The following is an 18490-nucleotide window of genomic DNA, read 5'->3' on the forward strand; positions in this document are numbered from 1 at the left end:
GGGTCGGGGTTGGGGTTGGCCCAGTGGGCAGCTTCCCTGCTGAGGGACTAAAGGATGTCCATGTATGTCTGTGTGTGATTTACATTCCTTTGCCCAGTGATTACCCAGCTGGCATCGAAGGCTTATCTCTGGTTGCCTTGGGGAACCCTGATTCCCACTAACCTTTACAGGATTAGAGCACTGTTTGTAATTTTTGGCATAATGCCCAGACTCACCACCACTGAAACAAAGTCCCTTGAGCTTATCTTTTTGCTTGTTTGGATGAAAAACTTCTTTTAATGCAGTGGCAAAAGCCACCCCTTGAATATAAGATGGCCCAATATCTGCACATATATGAATAAAGTCACTCACAGTACCCTTCTTTCGATAAGGGCGTAATGCATCTTGGCAAATCTTAGTTGCATTTTCAAATGCCAGTTGTTTTACCAGAATATTTCCAGCATCAGGATCTGCAATAATTCTATGTGTAGCCTGATACAAGCGAGCCACAAAATCAGCATAAAGCTCATCTGGTCCTTGTCTAATTTTACTGATATCTGTTGTTTTTTCTCCTTTTGTTGGCAAACTCCTCCATGCTTTTGTTGCACATATATTTATTTGCTGATAAGCTTGTAGTGTATAATTTAGCTGATTTTGTAAACCCTGAAAGGCTCCAGTCCCTGTTAACATCTCTGTAGTAATATTTACACCATGTGTCTGATTTCTAACTGCTTGTTCACCACTGGCTTCCACCCAGTCTGACTTCCACATTAGGTAATCTCCAGGACTCAAGCATGCCTTAGCCAGAACCTGCCAATCATTTGGAGTCAGGGCATCATTGGAGATGGTATCAAGCAAGCTAATAACAAATGGGGAAGTTGGCCCATATGCCCTAGAAGCTGTTTTTAGATCTTTTAAGGTCTTAAAAGGAATAGGCTCACACATCTGTAACATTTGTCCAGAGTTATTTGGATCAGCCCTTTCAATTACAGGAAAAATTCGAAAGCCTGAAATATCTTCCCCAGCCTGTCTAGCCTCTAGTAAGCTCAGTTGGAATGGGGACAAAGCCAGCGGCCAGGAAACAGTTGATTTTCTTGATTTAGCACCTAAGGTAGAGGGCACTGGAGGTACAGTTAAAGTCAAAGCAGCAAACTTTTTAGTTATGTCCTTGTTATTATCAGAAACATCTCTCTTTGCCCGCTGATGCTTATCTTGATTCACCTCAAATTTTAATTCTTGTTCATATTGCAAGGGCAATGATTTACCACCTGTAGCTGAGTTTGCCGCCATAACCAGTGGAGGGGGAGGTGATGCAGAGGGCAGACAAGACTTTAGAGTCTGACACCCACCCAAAGTTTGTCTTAGATCTGTTGCCAGGGTAGAAGAGGGTAATCTTAATTCCTCTTGAGTAGGAGTTAAACAGTCCCTAATTAATGACCATAAGGTAAAAGTTTGTATGGGAATTTTATCTGGACCCTCACTAGTATAGCGAGTTCGCAGCTGCTTTCCTACCTTCTCCCAGGTATCTAAATTTAAAATGCCTTCCTCTGGGAACCAGGGACAAGTTTCACTGACAAAATTTAAAAATTCAGCAAGCTGATGACTTTTAATGGGACACCCTTGAGCTTTAAGCATTATTCTAAGCACTTGCACATAAAAGGTCCTCTCTTGAGAACCTGAATTTCCCATGGTTTACAACCAGCCACTGATAGATATCCCACTACTGATAAGCACTCCTTACCTGAAATCTCTTCTTTTGTTGCCTCAAAGTTTTGCTATTCTTCACAGTGACCTCTTCTTTTGTCAGGATCTCAAAATATGCACGTCTCCCAGAAGAATCTCCTCATTTGATTCTTCTTTTTAAAGTTCCCCTGTTCCAAGGATCTCCAGTGGGGTCCTGGAGAAGAACACAGAGACCTTAAAAATCTCAGGCCAAGTGGAACATTGCCCTCTGGATGGAGAAACAGTAACCCAGAACTAGCTCCACAAGTATATTTTATAGGATCTCATAATCAGAAAATTTAACTATAGGGGCATTGTAAATTGTTCAAGGCTTGAGAGTTTTCAAGAGCCTTCTTTGTGCACTAAAAAGTTACAGAGCTAGAAACATTTCTGTAACTATCCTGCTGTTACAGTGTCAGGAACATTCTGCAACTACCCTGCTGTACCCAGAAAACCCACTGGACTGGAACATCTGGTAACTATTAGCAGCAGAGCCAAGTATCAAGGCTATTCACTTCCTCACCTTTTGACAAGGAATGTTTCCCAGGCTTGGCTTTTGTCTACACTGCAGGACCAGCCAAAAACTAAGTCTCTGCATACAGCATGAATTATTCTCTCCTGTATGCATCTATTCTAAGTTTATCAATAGAAAATTTAAATTTTATGTACACTTTTATGTATTTATTTTTACATTTATTGTCCACCAGAGTATCTATAACTTTAAAAATAAGACCCACACAAGTGTTTCTATTTTAATATGACATAAGCACTCTTGAATACTTTAAGTTTTGCAAATCTTTACACTAAAAATATTAGGAGGAAATAGAGTAACTATTAGGGTCAGACTCAAAATATATGCATCTTTGAAACCAAAGTATTACCAGAAACAACAGTTGGTACCTAGGAGACAACAGAGACCATCCAGGCAGATAGCTCAGTGAGGCTAAAGGTTGCCACAGTGAATATTTAACATGCATAATAATAGAATAATAAAAATGCCAGCAGTGCTTTAGTTAGAATAACAGTGTTTGGTACAAAGATGATGCAGATGAATGTGACAGTCTTGAACCTAAGAGGCAGCCCATAGATTGTCATGGGAGTCAGTACCACTTTTCAAGAGCCATAAGCTGCACAAAGCAAATGACACCCCTTTCCAAGACTCCATCCTCAGATTTTTCTCTGAATCCTTTCATGAGTAAGTTGAACCAAACACAAATATTCAAACTCTCCCTCAAGGATGTGAATTAATCATCAGAAACAATACAGTCTAACATATATTGAATACATCATTTTCAAGGCATCTTTCTTTTTCCCAACAGACTAAAAAATGGCACATCATAATATAGGGCAGCAATAGTTCTTATCTCTCATTTAAATAGTACCCCTCTTTGAGATTGCTAGGACTCAGAAAGTAACCTCATAATTATTGATTTATCTCTTAAGCCTTCTATCTTGGCCATCCAAACACATGTCTGAACCTTTGAGGTTGCTATTCATAATAACATCATTATCTAAGTCCCTCATGTCCCAATATATGTCCTGGGTAAAGGAACATAGTGCTGATATTTTTGCAGCTATACGCTTTTCTTCAAGTTACATGTTCATTGCAGTTGTAATTTGAATATGATGTAATTTTAATATGATGCTTTGATGTTTGTTTTTATTTTTAAACTTTATATCCATTAGGCAAGGGGCATTTACTACTAAATCCTTAGTGCCTGGTACATGTTAGACACCCAATGAAATTTTTTTGTTTTAATAAAGGAAAAACATTCAAAGTGGCTCTTGCTTCTTTTTTTTTTTTTTTTTTTTTTGCCATTGGAACCCATGTTAAAATTGCTTCTCTTGCAAATTCTAGAGTGAGACTGAGGGAGAAGAAAAGGATGCGAGGAAGAATGATAGGGAGAGATAAGAGAGCTGTTGAAGTTAGATGCAATCTCAACTAAGCATGGGATCTAACAAGGATTTGGAGTATATACTAGACAAAGAAAAGAACTACCAGAGGAAACAATAAATAGCTATTCTTTTTCACCCATGGAGCCACCTCTATTATTGCTTGTGTTGAGAATGTGGAGTATCCTATAGAACAAGGCATAGTTTGAAATTGCCATCTTAATCAAAACAAAATATCTCAAACTTTTTAGATGGGAGTGAGACAAAAATTATGTTGAATGTGACTTGTGGACATTTTAAAGCACATATATTTAGGCAACGTGCTCTATAACAATCAAGTAAAAATGAACAAGTCAAATGTTGGTTACTGCTTTCAGTAAGCAACATACAATCAAACAACTACTTCAAAAGCATTGTGAGAAATGTTCAGATATCCACTTGAGGCTATGAATGAACCCCTTATCTTCTGGAGGAAATTGTGTCCCAAACACTGACCACACCTTACTCTCTTGGCTTCAATTCCTATTCCAGGAGGGTTGGGATTACAATAAGACTTTCTTCCCGGGCTGGGGATGTGGCTCAAGCGGTAGCGTGCTCGTCTGGCATACGTGCGGCCTGGGTTCGATCCTCAGCACCACATACCAACAAAGATGTTGTGTCTGCCAAGAACTAAAAAAATAAATAAATATTAAAAATTCTCTCTCCCTCTCTCTCCTCTCTCACTCTCTCTTTAAAAAAAAAAAAAAAAAAAAAAAAAGACTTTCTTCCCTCATCTTAACCTAGAGTTAATAACCTCCCCACCTGATTATTGTCTTTGTTAATATTTTCACTTGGTTTAAACAATGATTAATTGTCTTTCTTATGCCTGAAAACATCTCCTCCAGCATTAAGGTCAGAAACATTCCTTAGAACCAGCCAATGAGGATCAAAAAGTAAGGGAGATATTTGCTATCAACATACCTTATATATAATAAGAGATGTGATAAATTATTATATAATGGTGTATTAAGAATTGTAATGCAAAATAAATAAATAAATAATTTTTTTAAAAAAGTAAGGGAGATATATAAAAAGAATACTGGCAGGCTCTTTTATTCTCTCTGGAGTCCACACCCTGGAGGGTAAAAAGACCACTGAGTTTTGTCCCTTTGCTTTCAGTAAACAACATACAATCAAACAACTACTACTACCGGGAAAGTTGGAACTGAAATAAAGACCTCCTTCCAATTATAGGAATGCAGAATCTTCATGAATTTTGGCACTCCTGGGAATTCTCCAAAACTCACACTGTCAGAAATTAAATCCATGATTCCACCTGAGGAAGAAGAAATATTGGGGGAATCACTTCCCTATAGTAAACAGCAGGGAATGAAATAGTCCTGAGACCCAGGCTGGAATCCTCTAGAGTAGTTGACGCAGGCCTAACTCAGATCATCTCTGGAGTGATGAATGCTGCACAGCTCAGAGCTTCTTTATAGAGACTAGACCAGCAACAGCCCAGGATTTACTTGGGGTGACTGGCATAGCCCTGGGACAAAGCTTTTTGGAGAATGTGACAAAGGCACAACTCAGAATTCACCAGCAATGTGGACTGAGATGAGCAGAACCCAGAGGGTCTCTGGAATGACTAACAAACACAGAATCAAGGACTTCTCTGGAATGCCTTGCTTGTACAGAAAAGCCATAATTTAGGACTCCCCTGGAGTCACTCATTCAGAAATTTTCCAAGGCTGCTTTAGAGTGACTGACACAGACCAGGGCTTCTCTGGAATTTACATAGACGTCACTTGCAGGAGGTGAGTAAAGGGGTATAGACTTCAAATTTCTTGTAAAGAGAATGGCTCACCACCAAAAATATATTCTCTCTGACACATTTCTGAGAGACATGGAATGGCATGAGAGCTTTCATGCAAAGGATATGGAGTTTTACAGGATTTAACAAATCAGGGAAGCTGGGGAAGGATAGAACCAATGATTATATATTTATGCTATGCTTTGGAAAGCTCAAAGTGTTGCACTCTCATAAATCACCCTGTCAGTTAGGGAGGGTTTTTATTATAACTAACAATTTACAATTGAGGAAAACCATAACTCAGAAAAGTAAAGTGTCTCGCAGCTTAAAAAACTAACATTCAGAACTTGAGCTCTGAACTCATGATACCAGAGTCCTTGCCATTATAGCTATGTGGTCTCAAATGATTGTTTATGCAGTAGTTTCAAAGAGTTCTCTTAAATAGGTTATCTAGTTCTTCTTTATTGGAACAAAACACAGAATCCCCAGATATTATGCCTAGAAGGGGACACTCTGGACAGAGATGCAGCTGACTGGACAACCTCAACTTTTTCCCAATAATCTTCCCTTTCCCTAGCATTCCCTCTCCCTCTCTGATGGCTACAGTCACAATCACAATTATCAAAAGCTCTATGCTGCGCCAGAACTAAGAACAGTACCTGAATTGTGCTGCACTGAGAACGTTCAATGAAAAGGAGACAAATGCAAAGCCTTGAATCAGGTTTCACATTATGTTTCTTACAGTTGATAGGCCTTCATAAGATACAGGAGGGGCTATTTCATGGCAAAGGAGAAAAGCAAAGGCCAGGCAAGTGGATTTCTGAGACCTGGCCTCTTCCTTAAGTTCAAATCCTCGCTGAGTTTAAGAATTAACATTCCCTGTAAAATATCACACCCCTGCTTGGAAAATCAGAAAACTTTTATTAGTCATATGAAAGTTCCCTCAGCTTTATTAGCTGATTGTACAATGGCAGTGATACTCTGATACTTTCTGGATTTTCGATCTGCTTTTTGTCTTCCAAGCCTTTTGTAATATGTTGGCCAATGTCTAACTAGATTCATTTTGTTGCCTATCCTTAAAATATTCTTAAATTCTGTTGTGCTTGCAGTTTTTTTCACTTTCAACTGTCATAGGTCTATGCTATACTTTTATTACTTTGTTTTATATTTATCCAATACCACTTTATCAGAAGGTTTGATTTAGAATCTTTATGAAGTATAGAAACATCAAAATAATAATTATGACAATAATAATTTAAGTTCACATAATGTACAATTCTACATTTCCGTCTTTTTTTAATATTTATTTTTTAGTTCTCAGCGGACACAACATCGTTGTTGGTATGTGGTGCTGAGGATTGAACCCGGGCACGCATGCCAGGCGAGCGCGCTACAGCTTGAGCCACATCCCCAGCCCCTATTTCCGTCTTTCTTGTCAGACAATAATTTAAAACATTGTTTAAAGGGTTGTTTTTAATAAACATTTAAAAAATAGTGATCACTTTAGCCCATCATGAATTCACTAAGAAATTTCATGACAAAGAACCTTAACATTTTAAAACATTTTAATGTGGCAACAACAATCTCATGAAAAAAATTCACCAAATGCCTTAGTGAAATACAGATAAACCATATCAACACTGAGATCTAATGTCAGTTTCCTTCAAGGGTCTTTTTGGTCATCCCCATCCCTCACATGGGTATAATTAACTACTGTGTCCTTATGTTCGTCATACCATTTTAAAATACCTTTATAACAATATTTATATCATAATTATTTTTACAAATAGCAAAAATAGATAGACCAAGTAAATAATATCATTAAAATAAAAGTTAAGCTGGGTGTAGTGGCACAGGTTTATAATCCCAGCAATTTAGGAGGCTGAGATCAGAGGATAGCAAATCCTAGGCAGCTCCAACAACTTAGCAAGGCCCCAAGCAACTTAGTGAGACCCTATCTCAAAATGAAAAAATAAAAAGAATTAGAATGTTTCTCAGTGGTTAAGTACCCCTTGGTTCAATACCCAGTACCAAAAAATTTAAAAAGTTAATTGTAATCCTACAAGAATTTGTTATTAGTTATCAGGTTCTAGGCAATGTAACATGGATGCCATAATGATTTGTGTTTCCAAGGAGTGTTGTAAGACACATTCGTAAATATAATTATGATGCTAAACCATTGTGATAAAGGTGTTTTAAAATGCTACAAAGAACAGAGTACAGAGTGATTAATTATAGCCATGTGGGAGAAGGGGATGACCAAAAGGCCTCTGGAGGAAACTGATATTAGATCTCAGTGCTTATGGTTTATCTGCATTTCAGTCACTTGGTGAACTTTTTCATGAGATTGTCATTGTACATTATAGAGGTATGTTTCAGGTGTTAGAACATCTAATTGTATTTTTTTATGCCCAACCTGTGTCTAAAATGATTTAAGTTTGCTGGTATAAAAAGGTAGATGGGGGCTGGGGACGTGGCTCAAGCAGTAACACGCTTGCATGGCATGCGCGGAGCGCTGGGTTCGATCCTCAGCACCACATACAAATAAAATAAAGATGTTGTGTCCACTGAAAACTGAAAAAAAATATTAAAAAACTCTCTCTCTCTCTCTCTCACTCTCTCCTCTCTCTCTTTAAAAAAATAAAAAGGTAGATGGTTTTGCCCAAGAGGTAAAAATTGGTGTGAACTCATTTTGGAATATGACTTAGCTGATAGGTCTCAAGATCTTGACTCTGTCCTGTGAAATATTTTGATTCAATATTTGAGGGAAGTGGACATCCATGGCATGCTAAGTGATGCCAAGATGTTATAATAAAGTTCTTAAAATATTTTTTCAGAACATAACAAATATTTTAAACAAAATTAATTTACTTTGGAAGACAAAACCTAAAATAGCACCTATAAAAACAAACAAACAAAAAAACACTGCAATCTGACCTGAGTGGCTCAACTAAAGAAACAACAGTGGCTTCAAACTACTTTTAAAATAATTGAATCTTAGTCTATATTAAATATTGAGCAGTTGGAGTTAAGTCCTCTGCTAGATGCAAAAGATACCAGTGAATTCATTTGTCCTCATGGTGTTGACAATTAAGAAAACATAAATAGATATACACATACATAATTATAAAAGTTCTCTAATTGAGATTTTCACAAAATATTGAGAAAGTAAAAGAAATAATTCCTTGATTCTTCCAGGAGTGGAGGTGGGGGGTGGGGGTGAGCAGGGAAACCTCACAGAGGAAGTGATGAGATTCATGAGGTGAGCAGAAAATTATGTGTACTTATGAAGAAGATTCTAAGACAGCCATGTGCACAAATGCAAAAATGGGGTAAAAATTTCTTTTTGTGTGTGTGCAGGAAACAAAAAGTATTCTGGTGTGACATCAGCTTTGTAGGGGACTGGAAGCTGGGAAAAGAGAATGAATAGGATTTGTCTCTCTTATCATTCTTTTTATCTTTGCTAATTTTATAATACTATATAATATTCTTTTGTGTTTATGTATAAATTCCTTAGAATGTATGTACTGTACTTACCTTATATCTACGTAGATGTTTCCCTGATTATTTCCCATATTTTCTTCATTTTCCATTAATTCATTCAGTAACAATACACTGAGCATCGGCCTTTCTGGGCACTGGGGTAAAAATGTGAATTACACAATTTCTATTCCCAAGAAACATACTATCTAGAGTATAAAATAGTCATAAAGTAATGATTATTCTAAAATAAGGGCAATGGAAATGGTATTCCACTTCTCCGGTGTTTCTTCTATATTGGAGTTCTCCCCCATCTTTCGAATTGGTCTTCCTTTGCTCTTATACTGCCACCCTATGCCAAATGCTCTAGTTTGACCTCGGCAATGGACTCAGACTTATTGCTATTCTGAAAAAATGAGTGAAAGTGTCAACTGATGATTAAATTCATGACATGGAGTCAGACCATCTGGGATACCTTCCTAATGCCCTCACTTCCTGGCTGCCTACCCTTAGAAATTTATTACTCTATTTTTCTGTGCTTCAGATTGCTTTATTGTAAAGTTTGCCTAATAAATAGTATCAGCATTTTAAGATGTCATGAAAATTAAATAATACCTTCAAAATGCTTAGAATAGAATGTGATATTTATTTTCATTGTCACAGATGTTCATTCTTACTATGAAAATAGATGAAGCATCAAAGAAGTTTTTATAAAAGAAGTAATAACATGGTTAAGCTTTTACAAGTAAAAAGGAATCAGCAAAATATTTTTAAAACAATTTTCTCTTTTTTTTCTCTTTCCCTCCCTCCTTTATGCTTTATCCATACTCCATTTCTTGCTTCTGCTCAGGACTTTACACAATATTATTCACTCAGTGAAACCTTCCCTGACGCTTTCCACATCCCAAATGCCCATATTCTCTACTTTTTTCTTCTCTGCTGCTCTGAATACCATCTAACATACTTTATGTTCTCCTAAAATCATTTGTTTATAACCTATCTTTCCTATGAGAAAGTGAGTTCTGTGGAGCAGAGATTTTTGTTTATTATCATCTTCAGTATCTAGAGCAGGACCTGGCTTACAGAAGATAATATTTATTATTATTAGTAGTAGTAGCAGTAGTAGTAGTAGTATTAAGGGTTGAACTCAGGGGTCCTCAACCACTGAGCCACATCCCAAGCCCTATTTTGTATTTTATTTAGAAACAGGGTTTCACTGAATTGCTAGGAGTCTTCCCATTGCTGAGGCTGGCTTTGAATTTGCAATCCTTCTGCCTTAGTCTCCTGAGCCTCTGGGATTACAGGCATGTGCCACCGCACCAAGCTAATCAATATTTATTAAGTAATTAATATCTCATCTTAAGGATTGAATAGCAGGGCTTTCAGGCTGTTTGAGCTATTGTTTGGAAAAGAAGTAAGTTTTAGAAAGTAGATTCAGCTGGGCATGGAGGTGTATGCCTATGATCCCAGCAATTTAGCTAAGCCCTAAGCAAATTAGTGAGATGCTGTCTTAAAAATAACAAAAGGCTAGGGACATATCTCAATGATAAAGTGCTTCTGGGTTCAATCCCCTAGTACCAAAAAAGAAGCAGAAGAAAGAAAGGAGAGTCAGCCTTATCATCATCATGATAGTAACAATAATAATGGTTAGCATTTATTGAACATTTTTAATGCATCTTATAACATGCTAAATGCTTTTAGATTTATTCCCCCATTCAAGTTTTCAGGATCCCAATTTTGAAACTTAGTTATTAATACAATAACAAAATCTTCCATTTCTTTTTCATAGGATTTTATCTTATTAGTCACATTAGCATATTTGAGTTGGACTTTACTTATATATAAAATATGAACCTCAGATTTTCTTGAGAATCAAGACACGAATTAACCAAGAGTAGTAGATGAAAAGCTTCATACTCAACACATCTAGGTTCTGTCCATGGTTCTGGCACTGTCTCCTGTCTGTGTTCCCTTGGACCACATACAGCCACATGGAGAGCATTAAGCCCAGAGATAAATATAAACCCATTTCTATGTCTTTCTGTTTAGACTAAAATTTTCTGAGCTTAATAATGGAAGTTCCTACAACATAGTGAAGTATTCCCAAGTATGGGCCTCCTCAGATGGACCTATTCAGCTCTCCTCTTTAGATATCATTTGATAATATCTATTCATATTTATTGATTTTCTCCTTCCCACCCTTTTGCTTTGCAGAAAAGATGTCCTGACTGATCTCACCACCTTTCATTATGCATCAAGTCTCCTTTCTCCAGAAACACTTATCTGAGCTTTTTAACACCGCTGTCAAATAGAGATAGAAATAGGAACATAGCGTGAAGTTGGGACTTTGGACATTCTCCATTTGAAAAAAAAAAAAAAAAGTCATGTGTAGCTATGCATAGTGCATCTCGTTAAGTTTGGAAAAAAATGAAATTCTACCAAAAATGTGTAATTCCAATGATCAAATTTTCTTTTTTACATATTGGAGAGAACAGATATTTGATCTCCAACAACTATAACATGAAATGCAGAGAATGAGGACACAGGAGCTTCACTTTTTTATAGTATACCAGGGTAAAAATAACATGGAAAATTCTTCCTCTCTAGAATTTAAATGCCCAGTGAAATCTTGGGCAGGAGAATGATGTGGGGAAATTGGACAACGGTCAGTGAGTTTGTTCTTGTGAGCTTCTCAACCCTTTCCTCTGAGCTACAGGCTCTACTGTTTCTCCTGTTTTTGGCCATTTACTTGATTACTCTAATGGGCAATGTCCTCATAATCCTGGTCACTACAGCTGACTCTGCCCTGCAAAGTCCTATGTACTTCTTCCTCAGAAACTTATCCTTCCTGGAGATAGGTTTCAACTTGGTCATTGTGCCCAAGATGCTGGGAACCCTGATCATCCAAGACACAACCATCTCCTTCCTTGGCTGTGCTACTCAGATGTATTTCTTCTTCTTCTTTGGGGCTGCTGAGTGCTGTCTCCTGGCCACAATGGCATATGACCGTTATGTGGCCATCTGTGACCCCTTGCGCTACCCAGTCATCATGAGCCGTAGGTCCTGTGCCCAGTTGGCAGCTGCCTCTTGGTTCTCAGGGTTTCCGGTGGCCACTGTCCAAACCACATGGATTTTCAGTTTCCCCTTTTGTGGTCCCAACAGAGTCAACCACTTCTTCTGTGACAGCCCTCCTGTCATTGCCCTGGTCTGTGCTGATACCTCTCTGTTTGAACTGGAGGCCCTGACAGCCACTGTCCTGTTCATCCTCTTCCCTTTCTTGCTGATCCTGGGGTCCTATGTTCGCATCCTCTCCACCATCTTTAGGATGCCCTCAGCTGAGGGAAAACGCAAGGCCTTCTCCACCTGCTCCTCCCACCTGCTGGTTGTCTCCCTCTTCTACAGCACTGCAATCCTCACGTACTTCCGACCCCGATCTAACACCTCTCCTGAGAACAAGAAGCTGCTGTCACTTTCCTACACAGTGGTGACTCCCATGCTGAACCCCATCATCTACAGCTTAAGGAATAACGAAGTGAAGTCTGCACTGAGGCGGGTTGTCCGCAGGACCCTGGGCCCTCAGAAACTGTGACTGACAGATGGAAACTGTGACTGACAGATGGAAACTGAAGGGGTAGCATGTAGAGACAAAGGAAAGAGAATTGAATTCCTCAAGTGGGAATTCCTCTTCCCAGGAGACACAGTGTGTGTGCCCACTGGGATTTGGGACTTTTGACCAGGATCCTCTTTTGAAAGGAAGGACATGAGCAATAAAACCAGTACAGCAGGCTCAGTATGCTGTGAGACTCTTCATAAATGAGGATCCTCTAAAGGCTGAATTTCTATTACAATACACCATTTTTTAATATTTTATCCATTTCATTTTATGATCTTGTACTTGACTTTTCTTCTATTTGCCCAAAAACCCTACCTGCATATTTCCAGGGAATTTTTATTTACAAAGTAATAAAAGTAGTTATACTAATGATAATAAATAACTGAATTTTTCATTCTTTCACTCATTTTTTTTCCGACAGATTTTAAGTTTGCACCCAAAAATCCCCCCAAAAATGTTATTCAGCATTTTTCACATCAGGTCCTGTGTTGGCCCTGAAGACATGTTAGTGCGTAAAACAGATAAATTTCTTGCCTCATGGGAATTTATATTCTAGTGAAAATGAGAGACAATGAAAGGATGGTTAGAAGCCCCAGGGGTTTAGAATGTACACGTTTATGTGGCTAGCACCTGAGGAGTTCTGCCTCTGCTACAGTGGCCTACTCTTATATGGTAAAAGACTCCGCACTGACAACAGCCTAAATCTCACATTAGCAACATGGGATATGAAAGCTGCTTGACATAAAGGGTAAAGAACTCCCCAGTCAAAGATAAGTAGAGAGAGATTGTGGGAACAGGCTGTAAGGAACTGAAATGATTCTTTGTGTACTCAACTTTTTTTCTGTAATCTTAATGTGATTGAATGAAATCAATTGTCCTTTTCAAGCTGGCTTCTTATTTGGTCCAAGTAGTTTTTCCTAGTGAAGTAATATGACTCTGGACTCTCAGCAAACAGCAGCCTTGGGGTCCAGGCAATCTATCTGTGTGCAAACATATTCCTAATATTTCACTGATAATCATAAAGCTAAATAGTATTTGCCACACAAGCCTATCCCCCCACCGACTCTATAAATAACCCTACCTTTGTGTGCCATAAAGGACAAGGTGTCCTTTAGCTTTCTTGCAGCAAGGGCTCCCAAATGACAAACTTAACAGCAGGATAATAAATCATTTATTATAGCATATAAGGTGTTATATTAAATTTATACAACAATACATATATAAACACATATACTATTTATGTTACATAGTAATTTAATGACAAGAATGTCAAAAAATATTACTGATTGGTTCAGTGGTCTGGTTCAGGCCAATGTTTAGGGAACAAGGTTCTCAGTGAGCAACTCTTGACTTGGAGTCATGCCCAAAAGTTATTTTATTACATGTAAAATTCTCAGTACAAGAGGGTCAAAATTTTATCACAAAGGTAAATCTTCCAAAGGACAAATGGTTGGACTGATGACAAATTAGGGATCAAAGGCAATCAAAGTGCTTAATATATGGCTAAAGAAGGGGTTACTATAACCAGGTCTAGGCACCAGGTATGGCAAATGTTTTTGTAAATCCCTTTAAGGTAATACCAGACTTCCTATCCAGGTTGCCTTCTCTGGATTTAGGGTCTGATTTACAAGTTCTCCCAGTCAAGTAAACAAAAGAATTCTGAGAAGAAAATAAGGTAGGGAGACATCTGAAAAATATAGTCTATAATTTAAAAAATTATAGAGAACAATGATGACTGCCTCTCATACCTACTTCATACAACTGTATGTAATACTTCCCAATAGGAAAGTCCTTATAGAGACACTGCCCTGAAGACATCAGGAGCAGATGTATGTCCTGACACTCCATCCACCTTATCTTGGAATCAAAGGGTCTCATCCCAGTAAAACTTGAACATCAAAACCTGTACCTTGCCAGATGCTCAAAATTTTTAAATGAAGATCAGTTTATATCAAATAATCTTCACTCACTATTGCCACCACTAAAACCTATGTCTACTGTGTTCGTACACGTTGAGGCATAATTTACTGGGAGGCTGTTGTGAAGGCCTGGGACGGTGACTCATTGAATTGAGAGACTCTAGACAACTTGAGACCAAATGAAGGCCCTGCTTTTGTCAGAGTCTCTCATGGTGGTGCTTTCACCTACGGATTTGCCCCCACTCATATTGGACTCGCTGTTGCCGAAGCAGTTGATGGTGAAATTGTTCTGCTGCTTTTCACTGGCATCCACCACGGTCGATCCTGTGGAACAGGGACTCGCAAGGAGTCGCTGACTACTACTTAGGCCTGAGGGCTGGCGTAGGACTGTGCTGGAATGGGGTATATGTCCATGTGTTTCAGATCATTTGCTACCTTTTATGGATTGTTCCTTTGTTCTCTGGCTTCTAATTATAATACAAATGCAGAGGACCAAAAGGTAGATGGGGAATGCACTTAAAATGTTTCTCTCAGTGGCTTGCTCCCTCCATATCACATAGTCCCCAGCTCCTGCCTGGTCCACTCTGCATATAGCTTCCTTTCTGCGTCTTAATACCCTCCTCTGTCCTTTAGGCTTAGGGTTGATTATACCTCCTAGCACTTGCTAGCCCTAAAATATGTCATTATTGATTGTAAGATTCCAAAACTCTGAATTCACCAATGTGAAAGTGTATCCTTGTAGATCTGATCTTCATGTCTCTTCAAAAAAAAAAAAAAAGTGTAAGATGGACAGCAGAGCTCATATAGTCTGCTTCCTTGTACACGTGTTTTCCATTTCCTCAAGCACACATACAGATACGACATGTGCTAACACACAGCACCTAGCTCATGATAAGTGAAAAAGCAATGTTTGTTAAATGTTTATTATTTTATGATATAAAAAAAATTCAGAAATACTCAATGATAGATCTGGAATAGACATCATGTTTTAAAAGATTTTACAAGGTCACAAGCAATTGTAGCACACACCTGTAATCCCAGCAGTTTGGGAGGTTGAGCCAGGAATATTGCAAGTTCAAAGCCAGCCTCATCAATTTAGCAAGGCCCCCAGCAATTCAGTGAGATCCTATCTCAAGATAAAAGATAAAAAGGCCTGGGGATGGGCTGGGATTGTAGCTCAGTTGGGAGAGCGTTTGCCCAGCATGTGTGAGGCACTGTGTTAGATCCTCAGCCACCACATAAAAATAAATAAATAAAATAAAGGTATTGTGTCTGTCTACAACTAAAATGCATTTTTTAAAAAGGGCTGGGGATGTGGCTCAGTGGTAAAGTACCCCTGAGTTCAATCCCCTGTATAACCAAAAAAAAAAAGATTTTACAAGGTCTGTGAAATATTACTTTTTCTTAGAGGAATTCCTGTTATGTGTTAAAGGACGAACCACAAGGAAGCAGATCCTGCATCCTTTTGATCATGAAATATTATCCTTCTCCTTCTACAAAAGAACTGCTGCATAAATGATAGTGAATCCATGGTCAAGGCCCGAGAATGAGAATTTTGCCATATTTAGATTTACAAGGAAGAGGACTACCTAGCAAGTCTTACTATGTGAGAGGTCAAAAGTGTCTTTAAGTCAGTGGGTGATTTCAAGCTGGCACCGGAAATTCCTTGTGGCTACTTTCCTCAGAGCTCCCTTCACATCCTTGTTTCTCAGGCTGTAGATGAGGGGATTAAGCATGGGGGTCACCATGGCATAGAAAACAGACACTAGTTTCTCTTGCTCTTTGGAAGACTTTGGTGTCATGTAGGTGACAATTGCTGACCCATAAAAAAGGGTGACCACCATGAGGTGGGAGCCACAGGTAGAAAATGCCTTGAGCCTTCCTGCAGCTGACTTCATCTTGACGACAGTCACAATGATGCAGCCATAGGATACAAGAACTAGGGATACAGGTATGAGGAGAATCACAACCCCCATGAGGAAAATGGCCATCTGTGAAATGCGAGTGTCTGTAGATGCCAGGATCAATAGTGCAGGGGCCTCACAAAAGAAATGAGCAATACTGTTGCTACCTTGGTAAGGTAGTCTTAGTGTGAAAGTAGTATCCACCACAGAAACTAAAATGCCACTGGTCCATGATCCTGTGGCCAGTTGGAGACACACCCTCCAGGTCATGATGCTAGGGTAATGCAAAGGGTTGCAAATTGCTACATACCGATCATAAGACATCACCGCCAAAAGGGCACACTGTGTACACCCAAAAATGAGGAAGAGCAGAAGCTGAGCTGCACAACGTGTAAATGAAATGACCTTCTTTCTGGAAAGCAGGTGAACTAGGGCCTGAGGAACTATGTTGGCAGAGAAACAGAGGTCAGCCAGAGACAGGTTGCAGAGAAAAAAATACATGGGTGTGTGAAGCCGGGAGTCAACCTGAACAAGGGATATAAGAAGCAGATTTCCAAGCACAGTGACCAAATAAACACCCAGGAATAAGATGAAGAGCAGCTGCTGGGTAAGGGGGTCATCAGAGAGTCCCAGAAGGAAAAATTCTGTCACTTGTGTCTGATTTATCTGCCTCATAGTCTGTCTCCCTTTTCAATAAGAAGTCACTATCTTGTAAACACAGTTGTGCATATCCAGGAATGACTCCAATCACAATAAGCCTTTTCAAAAATCCCCTTTACAAGACCTTTTAGATGACGATCATGCTGCTTCAGTTTGAACACTTTCAGTGTTTCGGAATAATACTTCCTAAGATAGTGCTTTCATTTTTTGGTTTCAATTGGCAAGTGTAGAGTAGATCAAAATAATCATCTTCCATGTTCTAAATATCACACTTTTAAGTTCAGCCATGTAATTTTCATGTCTATATCATTTTCATCTCTGGGTTCTTTAGAAGACATGACATAACATTTCATTCAGTAAGTGAATCCCATTTATCTAATGCTTCTTGTCACATTTCCTCCATCACATGATTTTGTTTTGTTTTGTTTTGTTTTAAATATTTTGGACATGAAACTGATCTGGTTGTCTCTTTCCTGAAAGGACAGTTAAGAAGGTGTAAGAATTCAAAAAGAGCCAAAATACCTTATAGAATTCATGTATATCGTAGGGAAAATAACCTGCCTCGAAGGATCTGGGGACAACTCTGAATATCCCTTGGCAATTTTATCTCAACTTCCTCTGAGCTCTGCAATACAAATCTCAACTATGAATGAGCTTCTAGAACAGAAGACACACTTGGCTGGTTTCCTACTTGACTCAAACAGGACTACTCCACCACCTCTGCCCAATACCTCTCACTGCCTTGCATTTTCGATTGTAAAACTCCTTGGAAAGCTGTCTATGCCATTTTTATGTCTGGGTCCTTTAGAAGACATGACATAGTACTACATTCAGTAAATGATCATTTACTTCATTTAAATGAAGTAAATAAAAATAATTTGATTGCATAATAAGCAGAATTGTTTAGAAGGCCTGCCAATTTCCCTGGAGAGACTTGAAAGATTTTGAGAGTAATTATAAAATTTCATGGAGCTCTTCTAAAAAGAAGGCAAATTTAAAGTGTAAAGTCTAGGGCATTATGCAAGAGTTGAGTTACTAATTCTCTACATGATAAAAGTGCCTCAAAACGGGGCTGGGGTTGTAGCTCAGTGGTAGAGTGCTTGCCTAGCATGTGTGAGGCACTGGGTTCAATCCTCAGCACCACATATAAATAAATAAAATAAAGGTATAAAAATAGAACATTATTTTAAAAGAAAGTACTTCAAAATAAGGCTTTAAAGTGCATCAAAATAAATGTATTAATGATTGCCAAGGAAACCAGTAATATCAAAATACAGTTACCAAGATAAAAATGTGTATAGAGCCATACATGTGTTTTATTAACACACAATAATAGAGAAAATTTGTGTCTTTAGTAACACATTAAATTTCTTAAATGTGGTGCTGGGTCTAATAATCACCTTCATTTCAAAATAATTATGATATTAAATATTTGGAGATATCTTCAACAACTGCAATGTGATATGAAAATATTTCTGATTTCTGTTGCTGACAATGTCATAGCTATTTCTAAGTCTAGGATGGCTTG

General features: G+C 38.3%; 2 protein-coding genes across 2 annotated transcripts; one reads left to right on the plus strand and one right to left on the minus strand.

Annotated features, from left to right (window-relative positions):
• The first annotated feature begins 11490 nt into the window (after window positions 1-11490).
• Or10a4 (olfactory receptor family 10 subfamily A member 4) lies at window positions 11491-12455 on the plus strand. Its single transcript, XM_026415026.2, has one exon. The coding sequence runs from the start codon at window positions 11508-11510 to the stop codon at window positions 12453-12455; it is 948 nt and encodes a 315-aa protein (XP_026270811.1). The 5' UTR covers window positions 11491-11507.
• A 3574-nt stretch (window positions 12456-16029) lies between these two features.
• Or2d2 (olfactory receptor family 2 subfamily D member 2) lies at window positions 16030-16977 on the minus strand. Its single transcript, XM_026415030.2, has one exon. The coding sequence runs from the start codon at window positions 16975-16977 to the stop codon at window positions 16030-16032; it is 948 nt and encodes a 315-aa protein (XP_026270815.2).
• Between the last annotated feature and the right edge of the window lie 1513 nt (window positions 16978-18490).

This window comes from Urocitellus parryii, chromosome 4, assembly GCF_045843805.1.
Source record: "Urocitellus parryii isolate mUroPar1 chromosome 4, mUroPar1.hap1, whole genome shotgun sequence".
Classification (NCBI taxonomy): domain Eukaryota; kingdom Metazoa; phylum Chordata; class Mammalia; order Rodentia; family Sciuridae; genus Urocitellus; species Urocitellus parryii.

Bases quoted from the DNA above. Each gene is read 5' to 3' on its own strand.
- Or10a4 (XM_026415026.2), top strand. From the start codon at position 11,508: ATGATGTGGGGAAATTGGACAACGGTCAGTGAGTTTGTTCTTGTGAGC.
- Or2d2 (XM_026415030.2), bottom strand. From the start codon at position 16,977: ATGAGGCAGATAAATCAGACACAAGTGACAGAATTTTTCCTTCTGGGA.